Below are 21067 nucleotides of genomic sequence, written 5' to 3'. Positions count from 1 at the left end.
GAAAAACAGGTTTATTTGACCCATAATTTTATGTCATTATAGGTAGTTTATTCAAAAGAAAATTATATATGGTTACTAATTAAAAGCTTTTAATTAATGTTCAAATAATTTTGATGTGGTGCGTCTAAATATTTAGAAATACTTTTAAATTATAAAAATAAACTTACAACTTTATTTTATTTGTTTCAAAACTGGGTAGGATTTTGCTCTAAACTTGTTATTTTTCTCGTTTGAATCTTATATCCCAAATTGTCGTTCTTTCATTTACGTATATGATTGAAATCAAGTCGAAGAGAGTGGTCAAGTCGAAGAGAGTGGTTGAGTCGAAGAGAGTGGTTGATTTAAATTGATTAGAGATTAGGTGAGACAATTAGTAGAATCGTGTACTTCCATAATTTCTTTAAATGGTTAATTAGGCAATAAAAGATAGTTAATTACTTGAATTATGTGCATTACTATTTTCCTTCCATTTTTCGTATATAAAACAAACTTTTCTCATTCATATTGATTTATTCAATTTAAAGTTTATAATATATCTCTCGACTTTCGATGGATTTTTTTGATAATAAGACCATTTTTGTTATTGGTGCCAAAGGATTTCTTGGAAAGAGTATGTTATCTTTCCCACCGAAAATTTTAATATTCTTTTTTAATGTGTTATTATGCTAAATATATCATTTATATTATATACTTTGAGAGTGCAGTTATGGTGGAGAAAATATTAAGAGCTCATCCCAACGTGAAGAAACTTTATCTACTTTTACGAAACGTGGATCAAATCACGGCTTCAAAACATTTTTATGATGAGGTATATGATTGTGTTTATACCCATATTTCAACTACCAAACACTAACTAGCTAGTTGATGTAAATATCGAACATAAAGGTTTGAATCCTTCATCCGTAATCGTTATTTCGGTAAAAAAAAATACAATTGATTATTTGATTCATAGGTTGTAGAGAAAGAATTGTTTAGAGTGTTAAAGGAAAAATGGGGTGGAGACCTAAAAACCCTGATCTCATAGAAGATTTATTTGGTGCCGGGCGATATTTCATCCCCAAATATGGGATTAAAAGACTCAAATTTATTGGAAGAGATGAAGAATCAAGTGGAAATAATTGTTAATTTTGCGTTAACAACCAATTTTGATGAAAGGTATCGACTCTCTTGAATTGCATTAAACTGCAAAATGCTTAAACCAGAAAGTATTTCAAAATGATTTCGAGTTTGTTTACTTTCGTGCAGATATGATGTAGCGTTTAGCACCAATACATTGGGAGCTAGACACGTTTTAAACTTTGCCGAGCAATGTTCTAATTTGAAAATTCTTGTCCATGTATCCACTGGTTAGCATCAAATCATTGTTTAAAATAATTTAGTTAACTACCGACAAATTGATTGAAAAACCTTTGTTTTGTTAGCTTATGTTTCAAATCAAAGGGAAGGAATCATCTTGGAAACTCCGTGCAAATTGGTCGAGTCCGTTGATGGCACTTCAAAATTAGACATTGAAACCGAACGAAAAATAATTGAAGATAGCTTAAGAGAATTGAGAAATAATAGAGATATAGATGAAATTACGAGGAGCTTCGCCATGAAAGACTTGGGCACAAAAAGGTACGAAAGATCAATGGATATCATCCTCTTTATCAATGTAACCATTTTATTCTTTTATTGTTATTAGGGCAAAAATGTATGGATGTCCAAACACATACGTATTTACAAAGGCAATGGGCGAGATGTTGATTAGCGACAAAAGTGACAATCTTCGTTTGATCATTGTGCGACCAACCATAGTTACGAGCACTTATAAAGAACCTTTTCCGGGTTGGATCGAAGGTTTGAGGTACACAAATAATATATATAGGCAACTTGGGTCGATAGGGAGCCAAAATTTTGATATCAATTTCTTGTTAAACCCCATTTTGTCTCAAGTTTGGGTGTCCATAGTTTGGATCAGATCAAGTTGAAATATTTCTAAACTCAACCTAATTGTTTGGATGGTAAATTTTTTCAACTCAAACAAATTTTTTGAAAACCCCGATCTTTAAGTAAAGTATGCATCGTGTTTTACCATAACAATGGGTTCGTTGGCCTTGTTTCAATGATGAAAAAGGTTGTATTTTACAGGACTATTGATGGCTTAATTGATGGGTATGGCAAAGGAAAACTTACGTTCTTTCCATCTAACGCTAGCTCAATCCTAGACGTGGTGAGATGAATATAATTTCTTTGAAATTTTGATATCTCTTTCTTTCTTTCTTTCAAATTCAACAAGTTTGATGTTTCGAAGAAATGCAGATTCCGGTTGATATGGTAGTAAATGCTATCATCATGGCAATATTAGCACATAAACTCCAACCGTTTGGACATACATTAATATATCACATAGGTTCTTCGATGAGAAATGCTATGAGCAACATTGATTTGCGCAATTATATTCTCCAATACTTTACGGAAAAACCATGGATCGATAGAGACGGAAAGGCCCTCAAGGTTAAAAAAGTCGCCTTATTCAACGACATGGCTAGCTTCCATCGATACATGACCATTCACTACTTGATTTTTCTCAAGGTATGTTCCAAAATGTATAACTAATGCTGACATAAAACCACGTTTATATTTACGTTTTCTAATCAATATTGTTTTATTACTATAAAGGGTTTTGAGTTTGTGAACAAAGCATTTTGTTACGCTTTCCAAGACAAGTACAATGATCTTCGGAGAACGTTCAACTGGGTGATGAGACAAGTTGAGCTTTATGACTCGTTTATATTCTTCAAAGCCAAGTAATTTCCAAACTAATTTTATACGAAACGTTGAGTTTAGTTTATATACCTCATTATAAAATAATCAGATTTGTATGACCTTTGTAGTAACATGAGAAGTCGGAATTTATGTAACATGAGTTTACGAGACTTGTACGATTAGTATATTGATATTCTTAGCTATGCAATCCAATATATATATGTATAGTTTTATTTTTGCTTGTACAGATTTGACGACACCAACTTAGAAAAACTGAGAATTGCTGCACGAGACAACAACATAAATCCAAATACATCGCTTTTGGATCCTAAGGATATAAACTGGGAGGATTACTTCCTGAACATCCACATTCCGGGACTTATTAAACATGTAATGAAATGATTATAATTTGAACGAACCTTATTTTTTTCTCCTTATATAAAGTCGGCCGATTTCACTCGACTTGTTTATCTGTAGCTACTTGAAAGTAGCTCAAAACAATTGCAATTTCAAGAATTTCTATCCTAGCTACATATCAGCTCAATCGAGTCTATCAACACCAAATCAGATAGCCAATTCTCTTTGCTGTCTTCTTTTGTACATCTGTGATTTAATACAATATCTTAATTAATCGCTTATAATATGATATGGAACGTCGTCGATTATTTGTTTATTAAGTGTAGCTTTGAAGTGTTTCGTAAAAGATTTGACAAACCCATTATTTGTCTAAAGTTGAGTTTTGAGCAGAATTTTTTTTTTAATTACTTTTCAATATAATTTCTATTAAAAAATAAAACATACTAACAATATTTCAACACATAAATTACCCTTCTCTTAATTTATTTGAATATACATAATCGATGATGATTTACCAAAATTAATACAATAATTATTTAAGTGGAATAAATAAGAATTAATTAATTTAAATATATATTTAATTCATTTATATATAAAAGTTTATTACTTATTTACAAGAATTATTAATTAATTAGCTAATAGCTTAAATAATTCATGAGTTAATTAGGAAAAAGTTAATTTTCAATAATTATAATTATTACTTAATCAATAATTAATTGGGACCAAAATAAATATTATTAATTGATTAATTTTTCAATTTAATTATTATACTAATTATTTACCATTAAAATGAACGAAAATTAAATTAAATCTTTTACTATAGTAAAATGGTTGAAATACCATAACCAAACATAAACATATCCTTTATTTGTATAAATTTTTTACATCATTTTAGCAAACATGTCTAAATACTTTAGTTACATAGGCAATAAAGGAGAGTTAGTTATTATTTTCCTTCTATTTTTCGTATATATTTCAAACTTCAACTTCCCATTATAATATATCTCTCGATTTTCGATGGACGTTTTAGAGAATAAGACCATTTTTATGATTGGTGCCAAAGGGTTTCTTGGGAAGCGTACGTTCATCTTTCTAAATATTTCTTTGGAAAAATTTTAATTTTCTTTTTATTCATTTATATTATATATTTTGAGAGTCCAGTTATGGTGGAGAAAATACTAAGAGTTCATCCCAACGTGAAGAAACTGTATCTACTTTTACGAAGTGTGGATCACATCACGGCTTCAAAACATTTCTATAATGAGGTATATAATTGTTTTTATACCCATATTTTAATTACTACACCACTAACTAGCTAGTTTATGTAAATACCGAACATAAAGGGTTGAATCCTTCACCCATAATCGTTATTTCGCTAAAAAAATACAATTGATTATTTGATTCATAGGTTGTAGAGAAAGAACTGTTTAGAGTGTTGAAGGAAAAATGGGGTGGAGATCTAAAACCCCTCATCTCAGAGAAGATTTATTTGGTGCCGGGAGATATTTCATCCCCAAATATGGGATTAAATGATTCAGGTTTATTGGAAGAGATGAAGAATCAAGTGGAAATAATCATTAATTTTGCTGCAACGACCAATTTTGATGAAAGGTACCGACTCTCTCGAGCTCCCTTGAATTATAAAATGCTTAAATTAAAAAGTATTTCAAACTGATCTCGAGTTTGTTAAATTTTTCGCAGATATGATGTAGCATTTGGTACCAATACATTGGGAGCTAAACATGTCCTAAACTTTGCAAAGGGGTGTTCTAATTTGGAAATTCTCGTCCATGTATCCACCGGTCAGTATCAAATTATATTATTTTTTTATTATTTAAATAATTAGGTTAATTACCGGCAACTTATTGAAAAATATTTGTTTTGTTAGCTTATGTTTCAAATCAAAGGGAAGGAGTCATCTTGGAAACTCCGTGCAAATTGGTCGAATCTGTTGATGGTACTTCGAAGTTAGATATTGAATCGGAACGAAAAATAATTGAAGATAGTTTAAGAGAATTGAGAAATAATAGAGATATAAATGAAACCACGAGGAGCTTAGCCATGAAAGACTTGGGCACAAAAAGGTACGGACGATCAATAGATACCATCTTCTTTATCAATGTAACAATTTTCTTCTTCAATTGTTATTAGGTCAAAAATGTATGGATATCCAAACACGTACACATTTACCAAAGCAATGGGTGAGATGCTGGTTAATGATAGAACTGACAATCTTCCTTTGATCATCATGCGACCGACCATAGTCACAAGCACTTACAAAGAACCTTTTCCGGGTTGGATAGAAGGTTTGAGGTAAAAAAAAAAAAAAAAAGTTCTTTAACCGGTGTTCATAAGTTGTGTTCGATAGAGTTGAGACATTTAAACAAACTCATAAATCTTAGTTCATTTAAACTCAACCCAACCTAATTCAGACCGTATGAGTTCAAGTAACGTATGTTCGGAATTTTTACCATTGTTTGATGAGAAAGGTTGTATTTTACAGAACCATAGATGGCTTTATTGTTGGGTATGCTAAAGGAAAAGTAACACATTTTCCTTCGGGTGCTGGCTCAATCTTTGACTTGGTGAGATGAAATATAATTTCTTTCAAATTTTGATCTCGGGTTCTTTTAAATCTAAGACGTTTAATGTTTTTTAAAAATGCAGATTCCAGCCGATATGGTGGTAAATGCTATCATCATGGCAATATCGGCACATAAACTCCAACCATCTAGACATACAATTATATACCACGTAAGTTCTTCAATGAAAAATTCTATAAGTAACATTAATTTCCTCAATTATATTCTCCAATACTTTACCGAAAAACCATGGATCAACAAAGATGGAAAGGCCATCAAAATTAAGAAACTCACCTTATTCAACGACATGGCTAGCTTCCATCGATACATGACCATTCGCTACTTGGTTTTTCTCAAGGTATTCTTCAAAATCTATGACTAATGCTTACACAGAACTACGTTTAAATTTACTTTTCCTAATCAATATTGTTATTACGGTAAAGGGTTTTGAGTTTGTGAACAAAGCATTTTTTTACTCTTTCCAAGACAAGTACAATGATCTTCAGAGAAAGTTCAACCGGGTGATGCGACAAGTTGAGCTTTATGACTCGTTTCTATTCTTCAAAGCCAGGTAATTTCCAAACTAATTTCATACGGAACATTGAGTTTAGTATATATACCTCGTTCTAAAATAATCAGATTTGGATGATCTTTGAATCCACCGTACATACACGAATACATGTTAAGGGTTGAGAAGTCAGAATTTAATGTAACCTGAGTGTATGAGACTCGATATCGTATAAGTATAATTTTATTTTTGCTTGTACAGATTTGACGACACCAACTTAGAAAAACTGCAAATTGTTGCGCGAGACAACAACATAAATCCAAATACATCGCTTTTGGATCCTAAGGCTATAAACTGGGAGGATTACTTCCTGAATATCCACGTTCCTGGACTTGTTAAATATGTAATGAAATAATTATAGTTTGAACAATAACTCGTTTTTCTCCTCGTTTGAAGTCTTATGATTTCACTCGAGGATTAAAATAAAAGTATCGACCTATTTCTTTAGGAGTATTTGAAAATAGCCCAAAATAATTGTAATTTCAAGAACTTCAATTCCAATAATATATCAGCTCAATCGAGTCTATCAACACCAAACCATGAAGCTAATGCTCTTCACTGTCTTCTCTTGGACATCCGTGATTAAGGCAATATCTTAATTAATCGTCGATTATTTGTTTATTAAGTGCAACGTATTTTGACCAATGAATTATGTGTGCAAAAGTTTTGATAAATCCACTATTTCTCTCTATTTTCTCTAATTATATATATTCATAAACTCTGAGTTCGTATGTAAGACTTGTTCTTCGTCAAATATGATTTGTTTACTACACTCTCTAGAGGCTTGAAATAGCTAAACAACTTGACGGTTAGGATACTTATAACCATAAATTAGCACTCAGCATGTCGGTCAAGTGGTTCCACAGGGTTTAATAGACTAATTTGAGGTATCACAACAACCTATCGTACGTGTAGACCCATGCTAATCAAGACAGATCACCACTAGAGTCTATTTGGCAAACCCCTAGTGGTCTCCACAACATATTGTCATAAAAAGGGTATAATTCTCCCAACCACTACCAAGTAATATAGTCACTAGATGGACCCGTGTGAGTTAAGATCACATGTAAGAGTTAGCTGACTCAATCCCATGACGACATCTAATAATTTATGTGTCGAGATAGGCCCATATTCATAAAACACGGAAGCATTGCTTTTAAGATGATCACGAATCCCAATATACTCGTTCTCCAAATGTATATCTACATCATCTATTCGATAATGATGCTTATCTAACATGTACTAATATGGTTGAAACTCCTCCCATATAATTAACATGCTCCTACCATTTCAAAAACTTGAACGAAAACTCCGAACAAACCTCTCCAAATTCCACTAATAAGGGTTAGTATCGAAATTGGGTTGAAACACAAGCAAACAAAAGTCGAACAAGTCAGAACAAGCAGAAATAAACCATATATGAGTATTAGATTTCCAAGTCTAAAGATATCAGTACAACAACAGCACAGCCAGAAGAACCTACTACCTTAGATAGCCAACGTCTCTGCAACTGATACACATATAGAGACAAACATTTGTATGATATTTATGTTAAATGTAGTGTTCATATCAAAATGTCTATCTATATATCAAGAACAGTGCTTCTAAAACTGTTCTTGACATCTTTGGTCAGCTAATCAAGCTTTCAGTCAAGCCGCAATCGCATTCGCATTAACTTTTTTTTTTAGAATTAATGTTATGGCAGGTAAGTCTTGCCTAAATCAGGGAGAGTAGTTAATTTAAATTGATTAGAGATTAGGTGATAACCTATCATTCTATAATTTCTCTAAATGCTTAATTAGGCAATAAAAGGAAAGTTAATTACTTGAGTTAGGTGCATTACTACTCCTTTTAATCTATTTTGGTATATAATGCAAACTTCATGTTGATTTCTTCACTTTAATGCATATAATCTTCATGGACTTTTTAGAGAATAAGACCATTTTTGTGCTCGGTGCCAAAGGGTTTCTTGGAAAGAGTATGGGAATTTTTTTGATTAATTTGTGTTATTATGCTAAATATATCATTTATATTATATAGTTTGAGTGTGCAGTTATGGTGGAGAAACTATTAAGAACTCATCCCAACCTGAAGAAACTTTATTTACTTTTACGGAACGTGGATCAAATCACAGCTTCAAAACATTTCCGTGATGAGGTATATGACTATCAAAACACTAACTAGCTAGTTTATGTTAATACTAATCATAAAAGGTTTGAATCCTTCACCCATAATCGTTATTTCGGTAAAAAGTTATAATATTACGGTTTGATTTATAGGTTGTAGAGAAGGAATTGTTTAGAGTGTTAAAGGAAAAATGGGGTGGAGATCTAAAAACCCTCGTCTCAGAGAAGATTTGTTTGGTCTCCGGAGATATTTCTTCCCCAAATATGGGATTAAAGGACTCAAATTTATTGGAAGAGATGAAGAATCGAGTGGAAATAATCATTAATTTTGCTGCATCAACTAATTTTGATGAAAGGTATCGACTCTCTCGAGCTGTGTTGATTAGAAAGTATTCCAAATTGATCCTAAGTTTGTTTACTTTCTTGCAGATATGATGTAGCATTTGGTACCAATGTATTGGGAGCTAAACATGTTTTAAACTTTGCAGAGCAATGTTCTAATATCGAAATTCTTGTCCATGTATCCACTGGTTCGTATCCAATCATTTTTTTTTTATTTAAATAATTTCGTTAATTACCCACAAATTGATTGAGGCAGATGTTTTGTTAGCTTTTGTTTCGAATCAAAGGGAAGGAGTTATCTTGGAAACTCCATGCAAATTGGTCGAGTCTGTTGATGGCACTTCAAAATTGGACATTGAAACAGAACGAAAAATTATTGAAGAGAGTTTAAGAGAATTGAGAAATAATAGAGATATGAATGAAACTACGAAGAGCTTGGTCATGAAAGACTTGGGCACAAAAAGGTATGCAATATCAATAGATATCATCCTCTTCGTCAACGTAACAATTTTATTCTTTTATTGTTATTAGGGCAAAAATGTACGGATATCCAAACACGTACGCATTTACGAAAGCAATGGGTGAGATGTTGATGAATGATAAAATTGACGATCTTCCTTTGATCATCGTTCGACCAACCATAGTCACAAGCACTTACAAAGAACCTTTTCCCGGTTGGATCGAAGGTTTGAGGACCATTGATGGCTTTATTGTTGGGTATGGGAAAGGAAAAGTAACACGCTTTCCTTCCGATGTTAGCTCAATCCTAGGCTTGGTGAGATAAATATAATTTCTTCCAAATTTTAATCTCTCCTTGCAAATCTAAGAAGTTCGATGTTCTAAAGAAATGCAGGTTCCAGCCGACATGGTAGTAAATGCTATCATTGTGGCAATACTGACACATAAACTCCAACCATCTGGACATACAATTATATATCACATAGGTTCTTCAATGAGAAATTCAATGAGAATCAACAATCTGTTCAGTTATATTCTCCGCTACTTTACGGAAAAACCATGGATGAATGGAGATGGAAAGGTAATCAAGGTTAAGAAAATTACCTCATTCAACGACATTGCTAGCTTCCATCGATACATGACCATTCACTACGTCTTTCTCAAGGTATGTTCCAAAATCTATAACTAATACTTACACGAAACTATATTTCAATTTACATTTTCTAATCGGTATTGTTGTTACTATAAAGGGTTTTGAGTTTGTGAACAAAGCATTTTGCTACTCTTTCCAAGACAAGTATAATGATCTTCAGAGAAAGTTCAACTGGGTGATGCGACAAGTTGAGCTATATAACTCGTTTATATTCTTCAAAGCCAAGTAATTTCTAAACTAATTTTATACGAAACATTATATACCACGTTCTAAATTTATTAGATTTGTATGATTTTTGTATCCACCGAACATATGAATATGAATATATGTTAAGGGTTGAGAAGTCAGAAAACCTGAGTTTACGAGACTTATATGATTAGTGTATCGATATTCTTAGCTATACAATTTAATATACGTATGTATAACTTTATTTTTGCTTGTACAGATTTGACGATACCAACTTAGAAAAACTGAGAATTGTTGCACGAGACAACGACATAAATCCAAATACATCGCTTTTGGATCCAAATGATATAAACTGGGAGGATTACTTTCTGAATATCCACATTCCTGGACTTGTTAAATATGTAATGAAATGATTATAATACGTATGAAGTTTTTCAATTTCACTCGAGGATTAAAATATCATTTCTTTATGTGTACTCGAAAGTAGCCTAAAATAATTACAATTTCAAGAACTTCAATCCCAACAACATATCAGCTCAACCGAGTCCAACAACACCAAACTAGCTAGCTAATTCTCTTTGTTGTCTTCTCTTTGACATCCGTAATTCAAGAAAATATCTTAATTAGCTGCCTACGATATAGTCCAAAGCTGAACAAGTATTGTCAGAGATGTTAATGATAATAGGTCCTTAATTTCAACACACTGCACATGACATCTTTCTATTGTCAGAGGGAAGCGAATCTTTCCTTTTAAAGTGTAACATCCCCACGTTCTAGGAATTCTTATGCAACAGTCTAAGCCTTCCGCTAACAGATATTGTCCACTTTAGCTCATTACCTATCACTATTTCGAGACAATCAAGTTTGGAAGGAAGCTCGAGCTTCTTAGAAGTTCATTAATTGGAGCAGCAACCAAAAAGTTTGACGATGAGCTGCTTGTTGTAGTGAACCTCCAATTTATTACAGCCTTCAATTTTTCATACGAGTATGTCAACAGTTAGTTGTAAGTTTTAATGGTTTTCAGTCTTCAACTACAGTTCCGTAATCTAATTGAATTTGAATTTCATGTCCATTTGCATTTTCACATAACACATCTAACACAGATGTCAACGGGGGCGGGAACAAAGAAATTTTGATAGACAGCTTTAGTGAGAAACCTTGTTTAGTCAACCTTTTTCCATAATAATGAGGTTAGTTGACAAACATAAAACCACAAAAGATTTCTATAAAACCTCGTTCCTCATAATTCAAATTCAACTGAAATCCTTCTCTCATGGATAAGTGTAGCAGTGCAATGGAGTTTCTTGAGAACAAGAACATTCTGATCACTGGGGCCACTGGTTTTCTTGCTAAGAGTATGTATTCTTCTTCTCTTATAAAGGATGTTCTGCATTTTTCACGTCAATTTATGAACTAGTGTCTCATTTTTGTCTGAAAATTCCAGTTTTGGTGGAGAAAATCTTGAGGGTTCAACCCAATGTGAAGAAACTCTATTTACTATTAAGAGCAGCAAACGAGTCGACAGCTTTGGAACGTTTCCATAACGAGGTATAGTTTTTTTCTAGCAATTTTGCTCTTTGTTTGAACTATCTTTTTCAAACAGTTGATAGAAAAATGCACATTATTTTGATTGTAAAGGTGATAGGAAAGGATTTGTTTCAAGTATTAAAGAAGATGTGGGGTGGAGACTTTGATACCATGATTTCAGAGAAGGTTTGTGTGGTTCCTGGGGAGGTCTCACTCTCAGAAATGGGATTGAAAGATTCAAATTTGGTAGCAGAGATGAAGAATCAAGTGGAACTAATTGTTAATTTGGCTGCAACGACCAAGTTCGATGAAAGGTACACACAGAACTATGCTCACTAAATACTCTGAACCATTTTGGTTCGTCATTGAAACAATGTTGTCCATTTCCTTTTGATAGATACGATGTAACAGTTGGCACTAATACCTTAGGAGCTAAACATGTCGTGAGCTTTGCAAAGCAGTGTCCAAATCTAAAACTCCTTGTCCATGTATCCACTGGTTAGTATAAATCATCAGACATAATATATTTAAGCTATACTTTATAACAAATAATTGGAGAAGATGTCTCTGTTTTGGTAGCTTATGTTTCAGGAGAAAGAGGAGGGCTTATCTTGGAAACTCCATATAAATTGGGTGAGTCTCTTAATGGCATCCAAGGTCTAGACATTGCTACGGAACAAAAGGTAATGGAAGAGAAACTCGAACAACTTGAAGAGAATGGAGCTACGAAAGAAGCCATAACATTAGCCATGAAAGACTTTGGCCTTGAAAGGTACACAATTAGTATTAATGAAGATTGTTGATAAGATATGTTGTCATATTTTGAACGTTTTGTTTAATGATAAGGGCTAAGATGTATGGATGGCCAAACACGTACGTATTTACAAAGGCAATGGGCGAGATGATGGTTAATGATCTAAAAGACAATCTACCTGTGATCATCATACGACCAACTATAGTTACGAGTACTTACAGTGAACCTTTTCCCGGATGGATCGAAGGCATCAGGTAAATATCTTTCGAGTGATCATAGGTAGTTTGGGAGACCACAAAAGCATCCCAATAAGTGGTGAAAGCAAAAACTAACTGAGAACTTGTGGCATTTTTACAGGACCATTGATAGTTTAATTGTTGGGTATGCTAAGGGAAAACTAACTTGTTTTCTTGCTGGGATTAACTCAATCGTTGATTTGGTGAGATAAACGTTCATCTTCCTGAGTCTTAGTGTATATATGAATTTAGAATTGATTTCAAGAACACGCAGGTTCCTGCAGATATGGTGGTAAACACGATTATCATGGCAATGGTAGCACATGAGCTTCAACCATCTGATAAAGCAATATATCATGTGGGTTCTTCAGCAAGAAATTCTATGAGATATATTGATTTCCAACGTTTTAACTATCAATATTTCACTAAGAAGCCATGGATAAACAAAGAGGGAAATGCTGTGAAGGTTGGGAAAGTTACTGTCTACAACAATATGGCTAGTTTCCAAAGATACATGAACATTCGCTACCTATGTTTGCTAAAGGTACATAGTTTACTCCAAATAACTACAAGTTTCCCTCTCATCTTGAGGTTATAAGCCAAGCTTTTGTTATTGAAGGGATTGGAATTTGCGAACAAGGCCTTTTGTCACTCTTTTCAAGACAAGTATGTTGATATGAAGAGGAAGTTCAATTTAGTGATGCGGCTCATCCAACTTTATCGTCCATATCTATTCTTCAATGCTATGTAAGTGAACATCTTCTAGATTCTATGTTCATTTCAGTACAGATTCATGTAAAAAGTAAACCATATTATCATCGCTCGATTGATAAATGCACCAATAATCATTCTAAATGTCGATAATTTGATTTTGTATTGTTCATTGATTTTGTTTCGTGTGTACAGATTTGATGATACAAATGTAGAAAGGTTGAGAATGGATATTGAAAAGAAAGATAGAGAATCAGAGACCTTGTTGGATCCTAAAGAGATTAACTGGGAGGATTACTTCATGAATGTTCATCTTCCTGGGCTGGTTAAACACGTCTTTAAATGACTCTAAAGTCCAACAACAATTTATGGTTCCTCATTGAATGCCTTTTAGTTTTATTTCTTTTAAATTACAATGTACGTCTATAAGCTTTTACTTTACTTTATTCTATTAAAAGGGCAAACACAAAGCTCAGGTAGAAGTGTTCTACTTTTATTCTGCTTTTTTGCCCTTTTGTTGTATTTCATTGAAAGGAATTGATGACAAAATTCTTATTATTTGTATTCTATTTAGGTTAGTGACATTTTGTTGTTTGTTTCCACACTATGATTGTAATGGCCCGGATCCACCGCTAGCAGATATTGTCCTCTTTGGGCTTTCCCTCAAGACTTTAAAACGCGTCTGCTAGGGGAAGGTTTCCACACCCTTATAAATGGTGGTTTGTTCTCCTCCCCAACCAATGTGGGACATTACAGTAATGTCCCGTCTTTGAAGATGTCTACATAGGTTCTTCCTAAATCATGTTAAACCAGAGTTTTAGTAAGGCACATTTTAGGGTGTAACTCTTCCATACATGTGTCTGAGGTTAATTACTACCAATTTTAAACCCTAAAACATGCTTAATAACTCCACATTAGTTCTTAACATGTTTCCTTAATCACTTCAAGGTAGACTCCACAGGTACATCTTAAGAAAATCCAACATCGTTCCTTAAGCACGTACAAAATATCATGTTGCAAGCTCCAAGCTCCAATTTTGCTGGGAGCTCCAAAGGATCATGGTTTTAGTTTTGCTCCTTGTATAGAACATGAGATGATTAAAGTCACCTCCCTACACCTTGTTCAACATGTCGCAACTCCAAGAGTTGCTATAAGTGTAGGTCTCACAAGAACAGGGCATCCTTCAACCATACACATCTTGTGTTCGCCATGGCTATATAAGACATGTTCACCAACGTAAGGAACAAGGCCACACTAGCTTTTGCTTCAAACCTTGTTCCCTACACCTAGCTCGCTTGCTGCAATCTACATGTCCAATAACAAACTCATGGCTTTCTTGCTCAATGGCACACCTCTAAGTCATGGCTTAACATCCACAAGATGGCTTAAGGGAAAGTGGCAAACCCGAGACCACAAACCCATTTCTAGGTGTGAACTGTTTTTCTTTCCTCTCGGCTTTACCTCTTTTCTTTTGACACCTTAAGAGCTTTGTCCTTTAATTCCAAATATTATAAAAGGAAATAGTATAGTATAAAATATATTATATGATATAAGAATATTATATATTAACTATAGAATTCGTTTAATCTATAGAATTATATAAAAATAGCCTAGTATAATAGGTTAGCTCTGCACTGATGTATACTTTACATTGAGATAAAATAAAATGGGGTTATTGTTAAAGGGTAAAATTTCTTCTCGTCAAAGAGAAGATGTGGGTTCGATTCCCGCTATCCACCCAAGATCAGGAACAAGAAGTTGGTGGGTTCAATAAAAATAAAGTTGGGGTGGTTGGTGGTTTCGAGGTCCCATAGGTTGAATCTATGTTTCATCGACTTTTCCATGATATAATACAAATCTTTATTTACTATCTATATGGATGTCGAACCTATGAATATGTGAAACTATCGACGAAAATATCGATTTGTTGATAAAAATTTAATATCTTAGCTAGGGTTGAGAAGGGAATCGGGTAGAATTCTAGTGAAAAAATTAACCACTTTTTTTTTTTTTACAAATCTACCAAGTTGTTATTATTGTTCTTATTAATTAAAAGATTTGAAAGGATTTAAATCTAGAATCATTTAAAATTTTGTTACCATCTTTGGAAAAAATAAGTTGAAATGAGTAATTAATTTATGTGTGGTTGTGTGGATGTTCAACATAAAAGCAAAAAGTAATAAATAAATTGCTAAACTTTAAAAAGTGAAAAAAAAAAAAATATATATATATATATAAATAAATTGCTAAATTTTAAAAAGTTTATTATAAGTATTTGATTTTTTAAACTATTGATTAATCTTTTAATTTTGTATTTAAAATGTACTTTATACGTTCAAAATTATTAAAAGTTCTATTAGATAGAGAATTTTTGAATTTTTAATTTGAAGTTATTTATTTACAATAAATCTTAATCATCCATTTTGATAGGTTACATAAAAATGAGTGTTTTCATGACTTGGGAAAGAGTTAATCTTTCCCAACAAACATGAATTTTAAACGCTATTTGTTTTTTTCTCCATAAAACCCTTCAACCAAATGAGTATCAGTTGGCAGTCAACAAAGGATTTGTACCTGAAAACCCCATATCAAACCAAAATACAAAACCACAACTTTTTAACTCAAAAAACAAAAAGGTGAAAACCTTGTGAGTGAACTATAAAACCTCGTTGCTCCTAATTCAAATTCACCTGAAATCCCTCTTTCATGGATAAGTGTGGCAGTGCAATGGAGTTTCTTGAGAACAAGAACATTTTGATCACTGGGGCCACTGGCTTTCTTGCCAAGAGTATGTACTCTTCTTCTCTTATAAAGGATGTTATGAACTAGCTACTGAATTACCTGGGTTATTCTGCTGTAATATGGTTACATTATGTTGCAAAATTCCAGTTTTGGTGGAGAAAATCTTGAGGGTTCAACCAAATGTCAAGAAACTCTATTTACTGTTAAGAGCAGCAAACGAGATGATAGCTTTGGAACGTTTCCATAACGAGGCATAGTTTTTCTACCAATTTTGCACTATGTTTATCTGCTAACCACACATTTTTTGAACCATCTTTTTCAGACAGTTGATAGAAAAATGCATTATTTTGATTGTAAAGGTGATAGGAAAGGATTTGTTTCAAGTATTAAAGAAGATGTGGGGTGGAGACTTTGATACCTTGATTTCAGAGAAGGTTTGTTTGGTTCCTGGGGAGGTCTCACTCTCAGAAATGGGATTGAAAGATTCAAATTTGGTAGCAGAGATGAAGAATCAAGTGGAACTAATTGTTAACTTGGCTGCAACGACAAAGTTCGATGAGAGGTATACACATAACTATGCTCACTAAATACTTCGAACCATTTTGGTTCGTCACTAAAACAATGTTGTCCATTTCCTTTTAATAGATACGACGTAGCAGTTGGCACTAATACCTTGGGAGTCAAACATGTCATAAGCTTTGCAAAGCAGTGTCCAAATTTGAAACTCCTTGTCCATATATCCACCGGTTAGTATAAATCATCAAACATAATAAGATTGAGCTATACTTTATAATAAATAATTGGAGAAGATGGGTCTGTTTTGGTAGCTTATGTTTCAGGAGAAAGAGGAGGGCTTATCTTGGAAACTCCATATAAATTGGGTGAGTCTCTTAATGACATCCAAGGTCTAGACATTGCTACAGAACAAAGGGTAGCGGAAGAGAAATTCAAACAACTTGAAGAGAGTGGAGCTTCGAAAGAAGCTATAACATCAGCCATGAAAGGCTTAGGCCTTGAAAGGTACACAATTAATCAAGTCCTACTGTCCTACTGAAGTTATACTTTACACTATTGATAAAGATATGCTGTCATATTCTGAACTTTTTGTTTAATGATAAGGGCTAAGATGTATGGATGGCCAAACGTGTACGTATTTACAAAGGCAATGGGTGAAATGGTGATTAATGATGTAAAAAACAATCTACCAGTGATCATTATCCGACCAACTATAGTTACAAGTACTTACAAAGAACCTTTTCCCGGATGGATCGAAGGCCTCAAGTAAATAATCCATTAATACCTTTTGGAAAACTAGAAAAGAATCCCAATAAGTGGTAAAGGCAAAAATTAACCCCTTTTTGGATCTCTATTTCTTGAGTAAGCATATCAAGCTATTGTATCAATGCTGAGAACGTGTTAAAATTTTTACAGGACCATCGACAGTTATACTGTTGGATATGCTACAGGTAACTGTCGGATATGCTACAGGAAAACTAACATGTTTTCTTGCCGGGATTACTGCAATTATTGACTTGGTGAGATAAACACAATTTCTTCTTAAATGTTCATGTTTCAGAGTCTTATGATGCTCATCTTTCAGGTTCCCGCAGATATGGTGGTAAATACAATTATCATGGCAATGGTTGCTTATGAGCTTAAACCATCTAATAAAACAATATATCATGTGGGTTCTTCAGCAAGAAATTCTATGAGATATATTGATTTCCAACGTTTTAACTACCAATATTTCACTAAGAAGCCATGGATAAACAAAGATGGAGATGCTGTGAAGGTTGAGAAGGTTACTGTCTTCAACAATATGACCAGCTTCCAAAAATACATGAACATTCGCTACCTAGTTTTTCTGAAGGTGCATAGCTTTTAATCTCAAAGTTATAGAAATTTTAACTGTTTACTCCAATTAGTATACGTTTCCCTCTCATCTTGGGGTTATAAGTCGAGCATCTATTATTTAATTAATGAGATTTATGAATTTCATAATTAAGGGATTGGAATTTGCGAACAAGGTCTTCTGTCACTCTTTTCAAGACAAGTATAATGATATGAAGAAGAAGATCAATTTTGTGATGCGGCTCATCCAACTTTATCGCCCATATCTATTCTTCAATACCATGTAAGGAATTTTTTTTTTCCCACTGTTCTACATGTTTTTTTTTTACTCTATACAACTAGATTTTTGTAACACATTCAACAAAAAACCGTTTAGAAAGTAAACAGAGTTAGCATCACTCAATAGATAAATACATCTATTACCATTCTAAATGTCTGTAAACAAGACTTTACCTACTTTTTTTTCTCATTTTCTTTTTGTAATTCTCATTGTTTTGTATGTACAGTTTTGATGATACAAATGCAGAAAGGTTGAGAATGGATATTCAGAAGAAAGATAGAGAAACAGAAACCTTCTTATTGGATCCTAAGGAGATCAATTGGGAGGATTACTTCATGAATATACATTTTCCTGGATTGGTTAAATACGTCTTCAAATGATTCTAAGTCCAAAAATCGAGTTGTAGTTCCTCATTCAATACATTTTAGTTGTCTTTCTTTTAAGTCTTATGAAGTATTTGTGTAAGCTTTTACTCTACTTTATTATATCAAAAGGGCAAACGAAAAGCTATGAGCGTGAAAGAGGATAAAAAAAGTGTTAATACTTTTGCTCTTCTTTCTTGCCCTTTTCGTTAGACTTCATTCATGAGGTAAAATGAATGCTATGTAGGGTAGTGACATTTTGTTTTTTTTTTTATTATTATTATGTTTAGGGTTTTTCATGATATAATAAAAATAGATTCATTAAAGCTGTTTATGGATTGAAATTTGTGTGAAAAGTATCAATGAAAATATTGATATGTTAACAAAAATTTAATATCTTGAATAGGGCAAGAATCCAGTAGAATACTAGCAAGAAAATTATGCTTTTTTTTTTTTTTTTTTTTTTTTTTTTTTTTTTTTTTTTTTTTTTTTTTTTNTTTTTTTTTTTACAATTCTATCATTTCCTTAAAAATAAAAGTTATTATTTCTATTGTTATTAATTTAACGATTTGGAAGGATTTTAAGTCTAGAATAATTTAAAATCTTATAACAGGTTTGAAAAAAAAAAGTTCAAAGGAGGGTAATTACTTTACTTTGTGTGAAGGTTCAACCTAAAATAATAAATAAATTGTAAGCTTAGTTATAAGAATGTGTTTGTTTCATAGGTAAACTTTAAAAAGTGTGTAATATGTGCTTATGTTTTCAACTTTGTGATTAATAGTTTTTTGAACCCTAAAATGTCTAATCAGCCTACCTTCCCATTTTGTGATCAATACATACTGGACAGAGGATTACAGCAAGGAATTCAGATCTAGAAGACAAATTCTACTTTGATCCTAGAGTTATGGATTGGGCAGACTACTTTTTCAATATCCACATTTCAGCCCTGGCTACGTGTGCCACGAAATGATTATAATCCCCAGACCCCACAATTTAAAGGTCGGGATAAATTTAATGTTTTCCATATATTATCAACATAGTGACTGTTGTGTGACAATATAGTTGCAGAAGTCTACCAAATAACAAGTATTTCATATCACTAGCAAATAAGAAAGCGTTTGCTAAGTCATGCACGCCTATATTCATCCCCACAGTCCCCAATAATTTTAAGAAGATTCTTACCTTTTTTGGAAACTTCCTCGATGCTGTTTATGTCCTCCTCGTCAAGAGCAAGAGAAAATATGGCATTTGTATCTTGCAAATGCTCTGATAACCCAAGCCGAACGCCTATCATTGATCCCGCCACAGCTGGCTGCAATCTCAGAAGGGAAACTCAGTCGCATTGTGAATACGAAAATGTATAATCCATGTAGGAAGTTACTAAGATTTGCGTGTGAAAGCAATCTTCTTTACAAGAAAGGCCACTTTACCTGATCTAGAATGTATTTAACAGCAACGGTCGGAATCGAGACCCCATGCTTAGAAGCAACTCTTTTAAGTGTCTGTAGCAGAACTTGAAACAAACTCCATCCTCCCCATGCATCAACCATCTGCCGTGTATAAGAGTTCTCACTTAAGTAAGGTCAAACAACAGATCCAAGAGGATTTCTCACTTCTCCACCTTTCTTTCATTGAGAAAGAGCATTACCATTCATTTTAAGGTTACTATTTCTCATCTAAATTCGAGTCTAAAATCAGATAAGAATCCCTATGCAATTTAATTTATTTCCGAACTCCCTAATATTGAGGAATAGCTTGCTCCAGCATCAGTATCATTAATGTAAAAGAATTTTTCATACCCTTTTGTACTTTTGCAGGGAGGGAGTATTTAATGGAGGGCCAGCAAAAGGAATCGTTAAGTTGGTGTCGAGGAATTTTTCAGATAATAAGCCACCCATTACAGTTCCATACCTGCATTAGAAATCATACTTTAAATAAAACATTGCCAATGCGGGTAGCAAAATCAAATAAAAGCTATAGATCATAGGAAAACGGTAACACCGATGACATCATGGCTCGGGATAATTGGTAAAATGAAATAGTGGGAGACAAAGACATACGTTATCAGCTTGACTCCTGTGAGCTTACAAAGCTCTGCCATCTTTTGTTGAGGCCTCATATCAACAATAGAGTGCTGAACCTGATGAATTTTCATCAAAGATATGAGTCAATAATAAACCAAAAAAGCAATGAACAATGAAAGAAATGCCCCTGACATTTACCTGATTACTCACAACAGGGATATCATTTTCCAAAATAATTTGTAACCTTTCCGTGTCAAAATTTGTCAAAGCAACCGTCTTGATTTTACCTACACACGACTTGCTAAAGTAATCTAATTAACTAAAACTTCAAAAAAAACCAAAGAGCTCGAATAAATAATTCTTACCCTCTTCTTTCAAATCGGTCAGATGTTTGAGAGCATCAAGATAGCCAGAGTTCGAATAATCCCACCTAATCCAAATACAAAGTTAAATATTTAGATACACTTCAAAGAACCATATAAAAACATCAAGTTTTAAGGAGGATACCAAGGAAACATAGACGACACACCATGTTTTTTTTTTTTTTTTTTTTTTTTAAA

General features: G+C 33.1%; 6 protein-coding genes and 1 pseudogene across 7 annotated transcripts in view; 6 read left to right on the top strand and 1 right to left on the bottom strand.

Moving 5' to 3' along the window:
- Positions 1-539: 539 nt before the first annotated feature.
- LOC111777094 lies at positions 540-3210 on the top strand (annotated as a pseudogene).
- Positions 3211-4113: 903 nt separating this feature from the next.
- LOC111776984 (fatty acyl-CoA reductase 3-like) lies at positions 4114-6785 on the top strand. The gene is made up of 10 exons (XM_023656413.1): positions 4114-4183; positions 4267-4370; positions 4514-4716; positions 4807-4907; positions 4994-5189; positions 5257-5418; positions 5609-5690; positions 5773-6045; positions 6131-6258; positions 6457-6785. The coding sequence occupies exons 1-10, from the start codon at positions 4123-4125 to the stop codon at positions 6608-6610; spliced, it is 1464 nt and encodes a 487-aa protein (XP_023512181.1). The 5' UTR covers positions 4114-4122; the 3' UTR covers positions 6611-6785.
- Positions 6786-8310: 1525 nt separating this feature from the next.
- On the top strand, positions 8311-9507 carry LOC111777079 (fatty acyl-CoA reductase 3-like). Its single transcript, XM_023656516.1, has 5 exons — positions 8311-8412; positions 8535-8737; positions 8811-8911; positions 8980-9187; positions 9255-9507. Exons 1-5 carry the CDS (start codon positions 8311-8313, stop codon positions 9505-9507), a joined length of 867 nt encoding a protein of 288 aa, XP_023512284.1.
- Positions 9492-10847, top strand: LOC111776985 (alcohol-forming fatty acyl-CoA reductase-like). The gene is made up of 3 exons (XM_023656414.1): positions 9492-9846; positions 9932-10059; positions 10280-10847. The coding sequence occupies exons 1-3, from the start codon at positions 9571-9573 to the stop codon at positions 10431-10433; spliced, it is 558 nt and encodes a 185-aa protein (XP_023512182.1). The 5' UTR covers positions 9492-9570; the 3' UTR covers positions 10434-10847.
- Positions 10848-10957: 110 nt separating this feature from the next.
- On the top strand, positions 10958-13830 carry LOC111776891 (fatty acyl-CoA reductase 3-like). Its single transcript, XM_023656289.1, has 10 exons — positions 10958-11375; positions 11465-11568; positions 11659-11861; positions 11945-12045; positions 12127-12319; positions 12394-12555; positions 12659-12740; positions 12812-13081; positions 13157-13284; positions 13444-13830. Exons 1-10 carry the CDS (start codon positions 11294-11296, stop codon positions 13592-13594), a joined length of 1476 nt encoding a protein of 491 aa, XP_023512057.1. The 5' UTR covers positions 10958-11293; the 3' UTR covers positions 13595-13830.
- Positions 13831-15954: 2124 nt separating this feature from the next.
- LOC111777078 (fatty acyl-CoA reductase 3-like) lies at positions 15955-18501 on the top strand. The gene is made up of 10 exons (XM_023656515.1): positions 15955-16040; positions 16138-16227; positions 16313-16552; positions 16636-16736; positions 16830-17010; positions 17110-17228; positions 17422-17525; positions 17591-17860; positions 17997-18124; positions 18348-18501. Exons 1-10 carry the CDS (start codon positions 15955-15957, stop codon positions 18499-18501), a joined length of 1473 nt encoding a protein of 490 aa, XP_023512283.1.
- Positions 18502-19450: 949 nt separating this feature from the next.
- Positions 19451-21067, bottom strand: part of LOC111777816 (uncharacterized oxidoreductase At1g06690, chloroplastic) — a 7533-nt gene continuing 5916 nt past the window's right edge. For both annotated transcript variants that reach the window (XM_023657536.1, XM_023657537.1), the window contains 6 exons: positions 20873-20937; positions 20706-20794; positions 20544-20623; positions 20283-20394; positions 19914-20033; positions 19451-19795 (listed from right to left, as the gene is read on the bottom strand). In XM_023657536.1, the coding sequence (XP_023513304.1) occupies positions 19610-19795; positions 19914-20033; positions 20283-20394; positions 20544-20623; positions 20706-20794; positions 20873-20937 (652 nt within the window). In that variant the 3' untranslated portion in view covers positions 19451-19609. The remainder of the gene's footprint in view (positions 19796-19913; positions 20034-20282; positions 20395-20543; positions 20624-20705; positions 20795-20872; positions 20938-21067) is intronic.

Source organism: Cucurbita pepo, chromosome LG16 (assembly GCF_002806865.2).
Source record: "Cucurbita pepo subsp. pepo cultivar mu-cu-16 chromosome LG16, ASM280686v2, whole genome shotgun sequence".
Taxonomy (NCBI): Eukaryota; Viridiplantae; Streptophyta; class Magnoliopsida; order Cucurbitales; family Cucurbitaceae; genus Cucurbita; species Cucurbita pepo.
This window is presented reverse-complemented; position numbering and strand designations above follow the sequence as displayed.